The sequence below is a fragment of the Argopecten irradians genome, chromosome 15 (genome assembly GCF_041381155.1).
Source record: "Argopecten irradians isolate NY chromosome 15, Ai_NY, whole genome shotgun sequence".
In the NCBI taxonomy this organism is placed as follows: Eukaryota; Metazoa; Mollusca; class Bivalvia; order Pectinida; family Pectinidae; genus Argopecten; species Argopecten irradians.
In genome coordinates, this window is record NC_091148.1 from 2,232,022 (window position 1) to 2,252,088 (window position 20,067).

General features: G+C 34.1%; 1 protein-coding gene across 1 annotated transcript; it reads right to left on the reverse strand.

Moving 5' to 3' along the window:
* Positions 1-139: 139 nt before the first annotated feature.
* On the reverse strand, positions 140-4,786 carry LOC138309335 (uncharacterized). Its single transcript, XM_069250511.1, has 3 exons — positions 4,284-4,786; positions 2,894-3,055; positions 140-767 (listed from the first exon to the last, which is right to left on the reverse strand). The coding sequence occupies exons 1-3, from the start codon at positions 4,423-4,425 to the stop codon at positions 547-549; spliced, it is 525 nt and encodes a 174-aa protein (XP_069106612.1). The 5' UTR covers positions 4,426-4,786; the 3' UTR covers positions 140-546.
* Between the last annotated feature and the right edge of the window lie 15,281 nt (positions 4,787-20,067).

Below are 20,067 nucleotides of genomic sequence, written 5' to 3' on the forward strand. Positions count from 1 at the left end.
ATTTACAATTAAAATGTTTCTGACAACATGAATTATTACACATCATCTGCAAATTTGGCATGATTTCAATGTAGATCTAATGTCGATAGGTATACCACCCGAAATATGATAATAATAAAAAAAATCAAAAATAAATAAATAAAATATGTAAATCAAATTTTATTTGAAAGCTTATGATTGAATATTATTTGTCTACAATATTAATGTAGAACTATATGTTTGAAAGAAATCAATTAAGTATGTCTCTGGGGGTGACATTTCCTCGACAGGGGAATGTCTCATAAACGATTCTTGAAATACATGTGTTCTTATCTTTTTTAAGTCTCAATTAGATACCTTTTAACTTGCATTGTCAACTTTTAGATTGATTACTGTTCTCTGTCATGCTTTTCTTCAGTTTTCAGTTGAGCCCGGATGTATTTCGTTGAAAAAATATTGATGCACTTGGATCTTACAAATGTGCAATGCAGTACAGAGGTATGCAGAAATCATCTTGAAGTTAACAATCGAAATCATTGAAGAAAACTACATCTAATTTGTATCTTTTTATAGTGGTCTGTCAGTGCCGTCTGCCATTTTACCGTCCTCCAGATGCTTAACGTTGACGCCCGCTCTAACAAGATAGAGTTTCGTCTGCTGTGTCAGTATCCACAAGATGGCGTTGGAAATGGCAAGAAAGCCAGCTACAACAGCCATCCAGAACGCCCAGCCAACTTTATCCTGGTGTCCCAACCCGTATATGAATAGGGCAGCTACAATCCCCGCACCTGGATATTGAAATAAAAAAATGATTAGTATTTTTGTGGGAACTGTATCGTAGACATTTCTTATTTCCAGGTAAACAGACTATTGACGTTGACTCGTACATGTGAATCGGAGGTCGGGTAAAACATTATTCGCTATGTACATTTAGTATATATTGCCAAAACGTTGAAATAAACTTATATACAAACATGTGAATTTGTAATACAAGGACATTTCCTCTGTTCGCACATTTTGCGAATACGTTGCCCATGAAAATGGTAACTTCCTATAACATTATGGGTGAGAACACATGAAAACAACCGACCTAGTATTTGAAAGGTTGAGAATAATGAGTATTAATAGGTTTAGGCGGCTTGAAGATGGATTTCCTGGATTTCTTCTCACTTTTCCTTCCTGTACATGAAAAGTGGGAATTAAAGAATAAACAAGAAATGGTATTTTAAGAACTAATATCCACTGTCTTGAATGTTGTTCCGAGTTAATTAATCAAATAAACAAAGCAGTTATACCCATCTGAGTAATTAAAACAATACTTCAACAAAATGTCACCTAATCATTGAAATCTGTGATAAATTTATTATCTGAATCCAGTTTTAACATTGTCTCTTGTTAAGATATATATCTGTTTGAATATATGACAAAAATAACACTTTTCAGCCATGAAATGACATACCCATCTGGCATTGTGCGCGATACGACAAAGTATTAAATTATTAATATAAAAAAACGCAATTTTCCTTCACATTTCAGGTACGGTATTAGAATGGTACCTGCTACCCCTATTGCATGAAAATGCGACCAAATTAAAGATATTATCTTTTCTCTCCTTCATAACTGACTTAATTTTTTTTAACGTCTCCCTTGACACCGCCTCACTTTTGGCCTTCTGTTGAGCGATCACCCATGTAAGGTAGGCTTTGGGTTCTGTCCCATGTTCGAGACACATCAAAGTCTATAAACGTGGTAGTTTCTGATCAGAATACCGTGAGTGGGACGACTGGTTCGCCCGTCGTCAGTAAAATGTGACCGGGATGGTGTGGCGTGCACAGCACATTGCATGTATACGCTGCATACCGCATACATGGGAGACCGTTCATGCATTGTCCCGGCTGTTAATATGACGTTAATTAAAAAAATACAAAACAAAGAAAGAGTACGTAGCACGAGTGAAAAATAAAAAAAAATGTTTCTGACTGACGAGATCAAAAATAACTTATTCATCAAGAATCAAGGAATATTTTATTAATTACATTTCTTACGTCTTTGTTTAGGTCTAGGTCTAGACCAGGCCTACTGATACTAGTACATATATCTCGAGGTCTAGACTTGGCCTACTGATACTAGTATATATATCTCAAGGTCTAGAATAGGCCTACTGATACTAGTACATATATCTCGAGGTCTAGACTAGGCCTACTGATACTAGTACATATATCTCAAGGTCTAGACTTGGCCTACTGATACTTGTACATATATCTCGAGGTCTAGACTTGCCCTACTGATACTAGTACATATATCTCGAGGTCTAGACTAGGCATACTGATACTAGTACATATATCTCGAGGTCTAGACTGGGCCTACTGATACTAGTACATATATCTCGAGGTCTAGACTGGGCCTACTGATACTAGTACATATATCTCGAGGTCTAGACTGGGCCTACTGATACTAGTACATATATCTCGAGGTCTAGACTGGGCCTACTGATACTAAAACATATATCTCGAGGTCTAGACTTGGCCTACTGATACTAGTACATATATCTCGAGGTCTAGACTGGGCCTACTGATACTAGTACATATATTACGAGGTCTACACTAGGCCTATTGATACTGGTACCTGTATTCCTAGGTATAGACTAGGCCTACCGTTTTTGCTCAATTAGTATATCATTTCATATAAGCATAGTATCATCGAGTTTTTTCTGGGTGCATTTATTTTAGACACTTTATTCGGAAGTAAAACAAGATGCTCAAACATTTCAATGATGGTAATAGTGCAAATTAAAATACTTGTGTTTCTGAAGAAATCCATTTGTTTCTGTTTTAATAGACAAAGCATCCATTGTTCGGCGATGTACCATCTTTATAAATTATATAAAGTGTGTACTTAAAAATATTGGTAATACCTGAGTTGAAGTGGATTAGAACCTTGAAGAGCTTACATTCCCGTCTTTTATTATTTTCCTCTTTCTTGGGCCAAACAAAAAGTACTACATCAACGACCCCCATCAGAAACTGCGCAATCGTGATCGATACATAGAGTGAAAACACTGCCTTCAGTGAACAATCTGGAAACAAAGTTGGTGCATAAGAAAGATACCGATATCAGATAATGTACAGAAACCATGTCTGTCATATCAAAATATTTAAGAAATATGTTGAACATATTCTAATGTACATGTATCTCAATGATATACAGTATAACCCCTCTAACTCGAACCCGCATTCCCCTATTTGTCGAACTGGTCGCATAGTCCCGACCGTGTCCTTATTTCATGTAACAACACCTCGGATAGCTCGAACAGCATTTCGTCCAATACCCCTTATTACTCAAACAGATATATATCCTCGTTTCATCATATACAAATATAGTATTAAATCATGTATTCCTCGAACAGGTGTTCGGCCCTGGAGAAATTTTTCAACTGCCCATTTTTATGCAATACATATGATTTCAATTTAGTATTGCTCTCAAAACCACTTTGAAATCCACAAAAATTAAAAATACTGAATATCGCGGTAATTAAAATATTATTGATATGCGTTGATTGTCACAGTTTAAGATAAGACATTTTGACTGTTCGATGATCGATCGTGACCAACCTCGGATAAGTCGAATACCCTATATTCGTCGAACTGTTGATCTGGTCACCTGCTGTTCGAGTTACAGGAGTTTTACTTTAACCTTAGTGTATATCAATCATGCACCTTTGTTGAGGTCTATATGGTGTTATATCGCTCTAGGAGAATAAATAGTAGCACCAGGTCAGTATATTAAATTCTACAAGGGCAATTAACACAATATGAACCGACACAAAGGTAATTAATTTTTTATATGAGATATGTCGTTTCTCCCAAAAATGCCAAAAACAATATCTAATATGCATTTAATTATAAGAAAAGTATTGTTCAAAGAATGGCACCCTGAAGAATGCAGCGTTCGTGCAATGAAGTTCACAAAGGAATATTAACTCGGTGTTTCTAAAAATGTTATATATTGTACGTCATGTGGCCATGTATTAACCAATGGAAATAGTTGAAATGTAAAAATATAAGGATAACCACTTAGAACCTCCAAATATATTAATGAACTGATTTCTATGAAATCATTCCGCCGTAGCAAAAATGCTCGTTACAAGCACCGGTTTACGACGCTCAAAAAATATACTAAAAATACTGAATTTATTTCAGTATATAACAGTATTTTTATTTATTTATTTTTTATTTTTTTTTGCGCGTCGTAAATCTGTGTTACAAGCTAGATAAAAACAAACGTTAACTGTATTCACATTCTACCTTTATCACCGTATCTGACGACATCTGGATTATCCACTGCTATCAAGATGTCGGCCACCAGAAGAAATATAACCGTGAGACATGTCATTGCTAGTTCAGATGCCTTCCAGCAGTAAAAAGCATTTCTCCGAGACGTCGACATTACGCTAATGTTTCCTTGTCAAAACGTGTCACACGAATTTACAAGAGGATTGGACCACTGGTATTACATATCAATGTCGAGTTCAGTTCCGCACTGTCAAAGTTAATTTATCACAAAATGTCATGAAAAATCCTGTCTTAAGCTGGAAAAATAATAACGCATTAAACATTAGAGACTGGTCATCTCAAGCTCAGACATCCAGATATGACATGTGTTTATAGTAAGGTTGCTCACGTTGAACTCGGACTTAACCCGTTCATGATCACTATAAACCGTACAAAACATGAACGCAGAGAGTGATTCGAAAAAGTGTAAATAAAACAGAAACATTACACATCAACGGAGAGAATATACACGTACCAATGTGAAACACCCCCTGTGTTTAAATGTTAACGTCTGATTCCGCTATAATATATACACCGTGAAGGAAGATTGCACGGACAATACATCGGAAATGGATCTGAATGATAAACTTGATGACTACTACACACCAGTATCCAGGTAGTATAGACACTGACTCATTGTCAGTCTATGTACTTATTAGGTAATATTATATAACTTTTCTTGGCAGTGTTCATTGCATTGTATGTGGTTTTCTCCTGGTATAAAACCCATAGTAAAGGTCTCGTCTAGGATTGAGAATACCTTTTCCCCATGTAACTCTGCGGTCACATCCTCTTCTAGAACCAATAAACGTACCCAGCCAACTCTACCTTTCCGCCGGGTACGAAATGGTGCCCTACCGCACGTTCCACTTGCGGATTTGTACCAGTTGTACTTAAGTGATACGGCACCGCCAAATGGAACGCTTTTGGATTTTTCCATGATGGCCGCACCCATATCTAAGAGACGCTTAGAATATAAAAGCCAAGTATTTTCTGTGTTAACAATAAAATGGACATGAAATGATAACCAAAATAGTTTCGGCATACATTAAAACAAATTATCCATGTAATTTCATCGGATGTAAATACTTTCTATATTGTTTTCAACAAAGAAAACATTTTGATAGCAAATGAAAAGTTTCGAGTCCGCCATATTGGATCCAAGTGGTACGCTTTTGAAAACGAACCTCTTGTACCGGTACAGATCTGCTGGTACAACGCGTTCCATTTGAGATACAACAGATTCTTATGGAAAATCACTAGGACAAACTTTTCTATACTTTTTTGGGGGTTTTCCAATCATTTCATGTGTATACATGCATTTATATGTTGTTTTTTTTTGTCCAAAACTAACATTAAGACCATTCTAAATATCTACCATTCCGCTTACATGACGTCAAGTTCACAATATGTAGACTTGCTGTAAAATTTTCCTTCTAAAAACGACACCATTATTTGCCAAAAAACTTTTGAGCTTCAATATTGCAGATAATCTTCCACGTGTGACCCATCTTTTTTCAACTATCCTTGGCTGTAACAGACAGCTTCCGCATACTGTCGGCTATTCAACAGGAGTGATGATATCCATTTGTTTGAGCTCTTGCGTGTTTCTTTAACTTTGTCTGTAGAATGAAAGATGCCATGATTGACTATTGATTTGGTGTTGTCTTTTTAAAGCTCATTCGTACAATTTCCGACAAAACAGCCTAGACCTTTGAATACATCAAAGTCCTGTGCCAATGATTCTTTTGTGAGCGGCTTGTCCACGGTGTGTCATGTCTTTCTTTGTTGACGGCATCTCACCTTTGGACTAGCTTGAGGTCTTTGCATGCTCTCAACCCACGTATTGCTAGTGAGGCAAAGTCGTTGACGTAGAATTCAACGTCTGGGCCTCTTCTCCTTTTATTTATAATTCCAAGATAGGCTGTCAAGGTAGTGTGTGTGTTTTGAATTTCCTGCCTTCTGGTAAGTTTGGTATACTGACTTGTAGGAAGCACGTTGGTATCCGCACCAGTGTCTTACTTGAATTATATCCCTTCCTTCTCTCCCCAATAGTCAAGCTTTTATGCGTTTTGATTTTTGTTTATCTGGCCGATTTGAAGTGGTCCTTTCAACAGGCTGTGGTTAGTATCTTCCTCTAGGGAGTGTACTGTTGTCTGTGATCTAACACTGTCACACCTTTTCGCGAAATGGTTATGTTTTACAGTTTCGGCCTGTCTGTCTGTCACGCGGTTTATGACAGGTTCCTATTCGGACATTTGTGATGTTATTTATTTGTTTTGATCTACTCGAACATACTTAATATTCTATGTTTAGAAGTAAAACACAAAGCTTCATTTTGAAAATAATAGCCGTTTCTTTATAGCGATGTATTGCTTTAACGTATTTAACTGTGTTTCTTTTAGCTAATCCTTCTTAGCAGTTCTCAATACCGGTAACGCTTGCGTCAGTTAATTAGCGACTATTGTATATCACGTTTAGACTAAGTGCTGTTTTACATGTTTGTTCCTGTTATTTGTATATTATCATTTTGTATTACTTGTATATTCACTTTAGGCCTAGGTTTGGAAGTGTAGAGTTGGATATTTCTCCGCTCCGCACCCGACTGTAATAAATCAGAATATAGAAAATATCATCTTTGGATTATCCTTTTTCACAGACTACATTAAAGCTATTTCCCCAATACACTAGCTGTAGCGCTGTGAAATGTCCATAAACAGGGCATTCACGGGGACCAAGAGTACGACCACAACTTTTACATAAAACACTCTTGTGATCATAGTGTTTGTTTGGGTATTGCCTGGCACTATATTGACCTCTCTAGCTGCTTGTGTTTGTTTTGGTATTGCCTGGCACTATATTGACCTCTCTGCTTGTGTTTGTTTGGGTATTGCCTGGCACTATATTGACCTCTCTGCTTGTGTTTGTTACGTGGGTAAATGGCATATATAGCCCATACAATGCAGCAACAATCATGAACATCGAACAGCCATGTTTATTTACTATGTTACTCAACACACGCATATCGGTTATACAGTAAGTAGTGCTACTAGTACTTCACACAAGTAAGCGAACCTAACTAATAGATACGTAACAGTGTTTGTTTGGCTATCGCCTGACACTAGATTGAGCTCTCTGCTTGATGACAGTACCTTTATCTGTTGAAGACTAGCTACAACAGATTAGAGGTATCACGTGGTTTGATGACCGTACCTTTATCTGTTGACGGTTAGCTTCCTAGGCCCTACACAGTTTTATCACGTGACTTGATGACCGTACCTTTACCTGTTGAGGGCTAGTTTTCAAGGTCCTACACAGTTTTATCACGTGACTTGATGACAGTACCTTTATCTGTTGAGGGCTAGCTTTCAAGGCCCGACGTGCCCAGAAACGATCACGTGGCGGCACGTAAAACTCTTCTATTCAATTTCAAGGTCCTACACAGTTATATCACGTGACGTGATGACAGTACCTTTATCTGTTGAGGGCTATACCTTCCTATGCCCTACACAGTTCTATCACGTGACTTGATGACAGTACCTTTATCTGTTGAGGGCTAGTTGGTGAATCTCGTAGGAGACGTTCCTTTAGCCAATCATCACGAATTTCAAAGATAATTCTGTCACGAATCACAGAATATCTCTGATTATCAAATACACATACTTTCGCGCTGCTTTCAATGCCGTTCCAAACTGGTCCATGGACTTTCCTTCTTTCTGCGATCGCTACCAGAACGCTTAGCGGTCCATTAACGTATTTTTCTAGGATCGTAATATAACTCATTTCACAATAACAGTGTCATGTTTTGATTTATCACCTTCAGCATTAAATTTGAAACTATAAAAGGTGTATATTCCTTCGTCACCGATTGTGTGTAGGAGAGTGGTTACTCTGGTACCGTCGTCTTTTTCCTCCTTGTCTGACTCTAACAAGTACAATTTATACTTCTGTATCCATCACTTCCATTTTTTGTAATATGTTGCCATCAAATACCAGGTTTTATGGGTGATTAAAATGTTTGTTTTTTACCAATAAACCGTTTCGGTTTGTTTGTTTGTTTGTGTTTCACGGCCCAACGACAACTTTATTGGTCATTTTAGGTCATTAAGAGCCAATCTACACGTCATGTAGTAGGACAGCTAGCAGACGAGTGATGATTGTACCTAAATGATTAGGATAAGACATAGCCAAATAAGAACTAAAAAACACAGAATGTAAAGTTTGATTTTATAAAAAAAAATTGTATGGGATAAAATAATTTTGGTTAAAACACGTGAGAAACTCATGCAATGTTGATGAAACGATGATGTGATGGAAAATGTTCATACTTGTTAAAAAAAATGCCGATCTCTTTGAGATATTTGAAAATACGATTATGTCTCACGACATGGAACAATGTGTACATGTCGGAGACATCGTAATACTTATCTCGTATGTGTTTAAAATCAACACAGTGCACTAAAATATGTTCCACTGTGAGAGGAGAATCACCTGCATGGCATGTAGGAGGATCCTCCCCTATTAATAGATAGGGGAAGCCCTGGAGGGACTTTTTAGTTGTTAGTTATAACTTAATTCCTAATACTTAATACTTATTCATTGATACTTATTACTTATTTCTTATTAGTTATAAAAATGAAACAACGTTTTTAAGGGGTTGTGCAGCCATTTTGAATAACCAAAATAAGAAGATGGATATACTACGAAGTATTCTTTATGCATGTTTTAAACTTTGTTTTTGTGTAACATAGCAGTCGTAATGACTGTTGTTCCTTCAACAAGTATACCAGTGTATGTAAACACCCTTAACAGAGATGATTTAATAAATTTATTTCACCGAAGGACACAAAACTCAAGCATTATGGAGGAGCCTTTGGAAACTGGTCGTGCATTAGTGAATAAATCTTTTTTTAGATATTGTAGATTATTTAATATCGATCACCCTGGAATTCGCACGATATATGCGTCAACAGAAAAAAACTTTTCTGAACTGCCCTCTGGAAAAACAGATGTACGTATTGTTTTTGTGCGAGAATTGATCGAAGGACATAATTTCAAAAGCGATATTGATACTGAAGATTTGAACGACTGCATTGAACTATACCATAAGAAACCAACATACAGTAAAACATTTAAAGACCTTGTTTACGTTGTATCACCAAATGTTATCATCCCCATTCATCCAGACGAAGGTTTACGACTATTTGTTGAACTCAACATCGTTTTAAAAGACTATATATAATAACCTCTGATAGGATACTAAAATGACTGTTGTCAGTTTCAGAATGCTGCAAATAGGTTTTACATAACATATGCTTATGAACGGCGGAATCATCCTATTACAACACTCATAATCCTTTATAAATGTAGGAATCAATGCATGTCTGTTGTTAGAAATGTCAGTATTTCAACACTTGCACCAAAACCTTAACCTGGTAATTTCGGCCCATTTAGGCCTCTTGAAATTCTTAAAATCCAGCATTTTCTTCTTCCTTAAAGTGATTGATGATAATTTATCACAGCACTTATGATCCTATATAGATGTAGAAATCGATCATTGCCAGTTGCTCAGAATAACACTTACACCAAAACGTTAACCAACGCCGACGCCGAAATGATTCTATAAGCCCTCTCTATTCGAGAGATAAGCTACAAATTGATTTTTGCGTATGTAAAAATGACAACAATTTATTATATTTTATATATGTTGAATTATATCTGTGTATATGTTAAAATGCATTTTAACATATACACAAATATTATTCAACAAAATTCAATATTTACGTCAAAAATACATTTTTATATAAATGTATGCTAAAACATTATTTTGGAACCATGCTATCAGAAAACAATAACAAAACAAAAAATACATATCTTTATAGTTTATTTCAAAGATCTAGAATGAAACACAATTGTTTTTTTCTCGTGTCTCAACAAATCTTAATATTCACATTGAAACACCTTTATCCTAAAAAACTTAATGCAATGATCAGTTAAGTTTTCATTGATGCACATTAAATTGAACTTTCATCATTAGAATATGTGGAATTTCTTGTCATTTTGAAAACAATTATATATTTCCTGGAAGAGCAGAGCCTTCATACATGGATATACTCTTCATTTTCATTCCCACTAACATCGGTTGATACCTTTGAACGTTTTAGCGAATCGGGTGTTTCATGTTTTGGTAATTTATTTGCTTCTTTTGTTTTTGATCTCACTTACAAATGGTACATTGATTTGAGATATGTCTGTAATGTACTTCCACAACCTTTTAAGTCTGTGAATGTCTCTATGCACTCGCCAGAAAAACTAGCCAATGATAATTCATATCTTCCAAATCGCCCAACTGATTATGGAAAGAAGTACTTTATGCCTTTTCTGATGATACTTCTCACCGCCTGGACGTCATCTGCTTTATATTCTACTAATCTTGTCACATCTCCTTTTTTGATGGTTACCACTCTATATTTCTCACTAGAATAGTGTTGCCACCCTTTATATAACTTGTTAACACCCCATGTACCACACTGGCTTTTATCTTCTCTCTAAAAGATGAAGTTATTGGATTAAGTATTTCTCATTCATTAAATACTTTTACATGTAGTATAATACTTTGTTGTTACTTATTTGTTTTTACTTATGATTTTTTCATTACGACTTACTTGTTATTATTTATTACCTGTTTATTACCACTTACTTGTTAATATCTTTTTTGTAATTGTTTTATTTTTTCCAACAGTAGCAACATATACAGACAAAACAGTTAAATTGATTATCTTTATCATTCTCACCATGATTTTCATTCATGCTTTAAAGTTTATCCTCATCAATCATAATAAATAAATCCTCATCAACACACTCAAAAGTAAAATCTCATCAGTCATAGCCATTTCATCATCACTTTCACCAATCAAATCATTTCATCGTCATCATCATGGCCACCATCATTCATGCTTTAATTGCTCATCATCATTCTCATCATCTTTATTATCATCTCATCATCATTATCTCATCATCTTTATTATCATCTCATCATCATTATCATTCATCACCATCATCCTTATTGGCTATTATCATAATAAAGCTGTTGGTATTACTAAAGGAATCACACTGCATTCATACCACTTTCACCACACACGCACATTCTCACACACATACATGTAATCACGCATACATATATTCTGTTTTATTTCACATACAAGAATATTTAGAAGTCCTCACTTACATACTCATCTTTACACACATACATACACATTAGAAGAAACAAGAAAAGGAAAAAGAGAAATAAATTAGTAAACAATAGATTGAGAGAGAAAGAAAGAGAACAGAGATAAAAGAGAAAGACAGGGCTAGAAAAAAAAAAAGCAAAAAAACTTTTGATATTTTACCATTAATGTGGTAATTATGTTCGGTGAATATGAATTTTGCTTGTAATTGATAAGATATACGTGTTAAGAATTTTAAGAGTACATAAAATAAAATTAAATGATCAATCAAGCTTATGAATATGCCTGCCCTTGTATAAAATAAACATTCTATTATGTAATGATATGTAATGATAAGTTTATATTCATACAAAAATATATAGGAAATCCATGATCTTATAATTTCATGAGTTTTTCCCATTTCCTCCATTCATTTTTACATTTCTGTTGTGCATTTTCACCATTGCTGTTAGCAATGTGCATTTGAGAAGTATAATGCTCATGGATTAAATTAATAAGTGCATGTGGATTTAAAGCTTTATGTAGACATCTTGTTTTATATATATATAGTTTTATTATGATTAAAATTTCATTGTCTAGTCTATTTGTTGGAGAAGGTCTATCATTAAGACACATACCAAAAAGAAAACTTGGCTTATTATATAGAAATGGGATATACAAAGCATCTAAAAGTGTCTCTATAGTTTGTAAAAATCTCTGAGTTTCCCTGCATTCCCATAGGATGTGAACAATATTCTCACTTTCAAGATTACATAGATTACATATTAGATTATTAACTAATCCTTCTTTATATAAAAAAGAATTTGTTGTTAAAATATTTTGAACTACCCTGTACTGGAACCATTGTAGCTTTGTGTTGTTAGTAACCTTGAAAGGATTGTTATATATTTTGTCCCAATTTAATTCAATTTCATCAAATAGATATTCCCATTTTCTTCTACCAGGTGAAATATAATCACCATTCATAACCATAATATTATAAAAATATTTTGTCCCTTTTGGGCTATTTATAAAACACAGTACATTATTAGGGATAGTTGGATAAAATACTACATGATTTTCAACATTTAGCCTACTTAAAATGTTTTAACAGATGAAATAAGACCTTGAAATTGAAGAAAATTTGTATTGATATTATATCTTTCTGTAAATTCTTGAAAAGTATAGAAGGAACATGTTACATAATCTTTTATCAAATCATTGATTATTGTCACTCCTTTTTCATACCAAGACTTATAAAACACTACTCCCCCTCCAACAGTAATAGATTTGTTATACCAGATTGGCCTTGTCAATACACCTGTTAGATTGTCCACATTTTCTTTACTTCCATTTATATCATTAAAATTTTCCCACGCTTTGAAAACATCTTTCCAGAATTTATTATTACATTTCTTTCGACATTTCTCAATGTATATATTACCACATGTTAACAGCATATTAAAATCTGTGTGTGAGTTAAAAATAATTTGCCACTTGCATGTTTTTTCCAATAAGCGCCTTATCCAACTAAGTTTCAAAGAATCAACAAACAATTTTATATTTATCATTTTCAATCCACCTTTGCTATAGTCTTGTGTTATGATATCCCTCTTTATTTTGTCTACTTTACTGTTCCATAGAAAGTTAAAAAGAATTGAGTTGAGCTGTTGAAAAAAAGTTTCGCTTGGATTTGGTAAAGAGGTAAATAAATGGTTGAATTGAGGTATAAACAAAGACTTAATGAGAGTTATTCTTCCAATAGGAGTAAGTATTCTTCTATTCCATGTCTTTATTAATGCCTTTAATTTTATTAATTTCTTATCAAAATTTAATTTGGGAATCTCATGTAGATTTACACTGAACTCAATTCCTAACAAGTTAAATTTAGTTTTTCCCCACTGTAAATTTAGTTCCGGTAGAAAGGCCTCATTACTGTAAGTTTTGCTCCCAATCCAAATTACCTGTGTTTTATCAACATTAAGTTTTAAACCAGAGATCCTTGCAAAAGTTTTTAATTCATTAATAGATTCTTGAAGCGATAATTCTGAACCATTTAGTATAAGCGTAGTGTCATCAGCATACTGAGAAATTAGGATAGGCAAATTACCTACTTCAATACCTTTAATATTCTTATTGTTTCTTAATCTGATACCTAGTACTTCGACACATAAGATGAAAATGTATGGGGCGATTGGGTCCCCTTGACGGCAGCCCCTTTTAATTTGAAAAAACGATGACAAGTTACCCCCCTGATTTACAGTTGCCGTAATGTTAGTATTAAATAACTTAACCCACTTTTGAATATCTGGACCAAAATTAAAATATTTAAGGACTTCATCTACAAATTTCCAAGACACAGAATCAAAGGCTTTTTCAAAATCTAACATAAGTAACATACCTGGAATATTTTTTTCATCTGCAAACTGCATTATATCATACACTAATCTTGTATTTTCACCGATGTAACGACCCGAAAGAAATCCTGTTTGATCCTCACAAATTAACTTATCTAATACTTTTTTAATTCTATTTGCAATACATCCTGATGCTATTTTATAGACTATGTTTAAGAGAGTGATAGGTCTCCAATTCTTTAAAAATTGTCTAGGCTTCTCTCCCTTGGGGATACAGGTGATTACCCCTTGTCTTTGAGTTATAGATAAGTTATGATTTATATAACCATAATTAATAGATCTGACAACAAATATACCTAACTGCTTCCAAAAACATTTAAAAAATTCAGCTGTGTAACCATCTGTGCCAGGACTTTTATTATTTTTCATTTTTTTTTAGTGTTTTGGCTGCCTCTTCTAAAGTAATTATCCCCTCTAAATCTAAAGACTCAGAGTCATTTAATTTGTTGACATCATATATATCTAAGTACTCTGTTAAATTAAAATCATCTATGTCATAATTATCGTCGTAAAGTTTTTCATAGTAAGAATGAACCTCTTTCAGAATAGAATCTTGATCTGTTAAGATAGCATTGTTATCTTTTTCAATTCGAGGTATTATCTTTGAAACAAAATTCCTATTCTCTAGACTTAAAAAATATTTTGTTGGTTTCTCACCTTCTTCTTGCCATCTTGCTCTAGATCGAATGACACTTCCTTTAATTTTATTTACTCGTAATATTTCTAACTGCTTTTTTTTATCCTCTAATACTTCCACATTTACATGCTCTTGTTCTTCTAGGTTTTGAATCGATTTCTTAAGATTATCCTCATTCAAATTTAGTTGTTTCTTTTTAAAGGATGAGTAAGAGATACTTTTACCCCTTATTTCCATTAGCAGAGTTTCAAGGAAAAGTTGGTCATTAATAACAAATTGAATATCTGTATCAGGAACACTACTAATGTTGTTCCTATCATAAACTGGTAAACAGTACTGACTTTTGGTATCAACAATAATATTCTTAACAATTTTGAGGTATTCTTCATCATATAATAGTGAGGAATTGAATTTCCAGAGCCCCTTGCCTCGTTTAAATTCATTAAACTTTAAATTAATCATGGGAAAAGAATGACGGGAATTTAGCAAAGATCAAAGGATTGTTCAAAATAGCATACAGCATTAACTGGAAGTGCTACCGAAAAATAAAAGACACCAAATTCATCAGAATGACATTCTGCATCGATTTGTAAAAAGAAATTTCGCAAAATCAAAAAAATAAAAATTCGTGAACTTTGACCCCATAGCGAACTTTTTTGTTTGACCTTTGACCTAATTGCTGTAATTAAATAAAAGTTAGTCTTTTATACGACCTACATTAAACATCAAAAATATTTGCTGTATCTTTAACCGTTTTTGAGTTATGGCTGTTTTAAACTTTTTAGGTATGACGTTACTAGATTACTATAGTCTGACGCTAAACCGACCGAGCTAAATATTTTCAAGATTTTTTCAAGATTTTATTTTAAACCTTTAAACTTATCAATATTTGGGTTTGTATAATAATAGCGAGGTATATACTTATTTCTTAGAGTCGATAAAGTAATATCATTGCAAATATTTTGGCGAATAATTAAAATTACATAAACGATTCACTTTTGGGATATTATACCATCTACCCGTTTCTATTGGAAATTTAATATTCGAAGTACGCAGTTTTGTTATTTGTATTCTGGCATGTTCTGACAAATTTAATAGATATTTTCCCATACAAAATTCTGTTTTAAATACAGAATATAATTGTCCATGAGATGAGTTAGCAACAGAAAGTCCGAAAACAGATAATATAATTGGGATTTATATGCGAACAGTACTTGAAATGAAACAAGCGTCTATTACAGTTTTTGATGCAAAAGATTTGTTGTAAACTTGCTAAGGTATACTTACATGTATGTGACTGTAGAATTGATACGGAAAATGATATGAAACAACGAAATGTAGCGTATTTTAAAAAGGAGCATAATCTTGAAATGCATAAACGTATCTGATATTAAAGAGTATTATTTTTTAATTTATATGTACAATGCAATCCTGTTTAATATCCCCCCAAAAAAAATCATTATGCGGACCATTTCCATCATTATGGGTAGAATAAACAATTCAAAGAATGGGGAAGCAAAAATAAGTCGTTAAATACATGTATATATTGTACAATATAGCGACGTTTACAGGTATAATAAAAGTCAGTTTTCGGTAAGATTTTCTTGAGGGTGTCCACCGGATGCGCGGTAGTTGCCTGAGGGTGCGCGGTGATGTCCAGGGGGTCCTAATGGTTACCTGGGTGCATGCTGGTTAGGGTGACGACTTTTCGAAGTTTGACGGAAATTTCGTTGTTTTCGAGGGTGTTCTGGTGGGTAGTAAGGTCTATCGTTCACATATAGTGTATCGTACACTATTTTGGCCCGGCCCCCCTTTCGCCTAAACTCTTTCATAACCGGGTAAAGGGCCGACCGACGGTCACTTATTTCCGTCGGGTACTGCAGCTGGATGGAATATTCCGGTTTGGTGTTATATTACAGTGTTGGTATGTCTGGTGTTATATTACAGTGTTGGTATGTTTGGTGTTATATTACAGTGTTGGTATGTATGGTGTTATATTACAGTGTTGGTATGTTTGGTGTTATATTACAGTGTTGGTATGTCTGGTGTTATATTACAGTGTTGGTATGTCTGGTGTTATATTACAGTGTTGGTGTGTTTGGTGTTATATTACAGTGTTGGTATGTCTGGTGTTATATTACAGTGTTGGTATGTCTGGTGTTATATTACAGTGTTGGTATGTCTGGTGTTATATTACAGTGTTGTGTGTGGTGTGTGTGTTGATGTTGGTGTTATATTACAGTGTTGTTGTTGGGTTAATACAGTTGTGTGTATGGTGTTATATACAGTGTTGGTGTGTCTGGTGTCTGGTGTTATATTACAGTGTTTGGTATGTTTGGTGTTATATTACAGTGTTGGTGTGTATGGTGTTATATTACAGTGTTGGTATGTTTGGTGTTATATTACAGTGTATGGTGTTATATTACAGTGTTGGTATGTTTGGTGTTATATTACAGAGGTGGTATATGTATGCTGTTATGAATCTTTAACATTGCAAATATATGGTGTAAATTTTCAAGTTTTGTGCAATATTTATGTCTGGTCAGTGGTGTCATTAATCAATGTTATATATAACCTAAGTCTGATTGGGTAAATATCTAGTGCTATTTTTTCAGTTTATTCTGTTAAATATAGATTTGTAAAACAAAATAGTTTCTCCACTTCACTACCTGATATCAGAAATACATATGTCGAGCTTCCTTTATATTCTTTTCTTTTTCCTAATTCTTTTCTCTATCTTTAGACCTTTCTGTTCTTGTCCTTTCTATGTAAGACATAACTCTGGCTGGTTTGGCGTTGGTTTGACAATATTTAAAACTTTGCTAGATACAACTGATGGCTACTCTGTCATTTATGTAATCTTTGATGACCATGGGTAATGATTTAGCTCAATACAGAGTAGCTATCGGTTGTTTCTACCAACGTACACACGGTATATCCACTACTTTATATTTTCCCATTTTTATATCTATAGGTAAACTGTATACAAGATGCAGGTCTAATTTGTTGTGTATAATCAATTCATTATTATTAGCCATCCATATAACTCTGTCTACTCTTATTAACAACTCTTGCTTCCTACTCATATTACAACTCCTCATCTTATCTAGTAACGACATCCACCCTAAACCCGGCCCTAACCAAACAACCGACGTCTCTATTTTCCATTTAAACATTCGTAGTCTGAAAAACAAGTTATCATTTCTGGAAAATGCAGCGTCAGATTATGATATTGTCTGTGTCACCGAGACTCACCTTGATTCTTCGACTGTTGACGCTGATATACTCCTTAGTGGTTATGATATATACCGTAGAGATCGTGGAACACCGGGAGGGGGTATAGTTGTTTACACTTCCAGTCTCCTGTGCACCCGTCGTAGAGCTGATTTGGAATTTCGGGAGGGTGAAATTATTTGGACAGAACTCCAGTTTCCAGACCAGAAATATCTTCTCTGTACTGTGTATAGACCCCCAAACTGTCCTCGTTCTTTTTGGAATTACTTCCGACACTCAGTTGAAAATGCTTTTAATGAAACTTCACATGTAATAATTGTTGGCGACATCAATGTTGATCTCATAACTATTGGTAGAAACCATGTTCTTGTTGACATTCTGGACTCCTTTCATCTATCGAATATAATTCATAGACCGACACGTGTAACACGACATAGTTCGACCTTACTTGACTTAATCATTCTGTCGGACACGTGCACTTTTAGCTACGCTGATGTAATAGACATAGACGGTGACATTTCTGACCATAAAGCGACAATGTTTGAATTGACTGTTGGGACAAATTTTAGAAGTACATATGAAAGAAAAAATAAGATGTTATAACGACGCAAATTATGACCTATTCATTAATAAATTAGACGATACGGACTGGGTAGACTTATTTTCAACTGCCAATTCTCCTGACGACATGTGCGAACTTTTTACAAAACGATACTTAGAGATAGCTGGGGAATGTATACCGACTCGGACTGTGACAATTAGACCTAAAGACAAACCCTGGTTTGACTCAAACTTACGACGAGAAATACGCAAACGAAATAGACTATTGAAATTGTATAAATCTAACCGAACTGACAGAAATTTATTTAACTTCCGGAAACAACGTAACCATGTAAATAATGTTAAGAAAAGAACAAAAGAATTTTTTATGCTGATATTAATGGAATTTTAGATCGATACTCAAATTCAAATCCTCGAAATTTTTGGAAAATAGTCCGTAAATTAATAAAAACATCTGATGCTTCTAGCACTATACCTCCTATTAGAAATGTACATGGCAATATTGAAATGACTGATGGTGGTAAAGCTAATATTCTCAATGATTACTTTGTTTCCATTTCTACTATTGACGACAATAATACTGAAGTACCGACAATAGAACTACGGACAGACTCTACTATTTCTGACATACACTTCGAATTGAATGACGTAATTGACATACTGAAATCATTAAATATAAACAAAGCTGTTGGTATTGATACTATTAGTCATAATATGTTAAAAAATACAGCAATATCAGTAGCTTTCCCATTATCTCTAATATTCAGATCTTCTCTGGAAACTGGAGTTTTTCCTAAACTATGGAAGCATGCACTAGTAACACCATTATTCAAAAAAGGGGACAAACACAATTTCACTAACTATAGACCAATCTCATTACTAAGTACTGTTGGGAAAGTTTTTGAAAGATTAGTTGTAAAATATCTAAATAACTATTTGATAAATAATTCATTAATATACAAATTCCAATCTGGTTTTCAGCCTGGTCATTCGACAGTTCATCAACTCATTGAAATTTATCACACTTTATGTGAAAACCTAGAAAAAATGCATCCTACATGTTTAGTTTTTTGTGATATATCGAAAGCGTTCGATCGTGTGTGGCACAGGGGACTGGAGGTGAAATTAGCAAACTATGGCATAACTGGTAATCTATTAAATTGGCTAGTAAATTATATAAGTGATAGAAAACAACAAGTTTGTGTTGGGGACTCTAAATCATCTATTAAGAGTATTAATGCCGGTGTTCCACAAGGTTCTGTATTAGGCCCTTTATTATTCATCTTATACATAAATGATATATCTGATAATCTTCAGAGCCTTTCAAAATTATTTGCAGATGATACATCGTTGATATATTCAAATCCATCCCCTTTAATTGTCGAAACTGTAATTAACAATGATTTGGTACATATTCAACGATGGGCGGAAAGATGGTTAGTAAAGTTCAATCCTTCTAAAACTGAAGCATTACTTATCCATAACTCTGAATTAGATTATGCGATAGATATTATATTTGATAATGTTAGTGTAAACTTTGTAGAAAATCATAAGCACTTGGGAGTTATATTAGACGGACAATGCAAATGGACAAGCCACATTGAAGATATTTGTAAAAAAGTTTCTAAACAGATAAGTATTTTACGTAAGTTGAAATTTATGTTAAATCGACAAACTTTATATAGAATATATAATTCCTA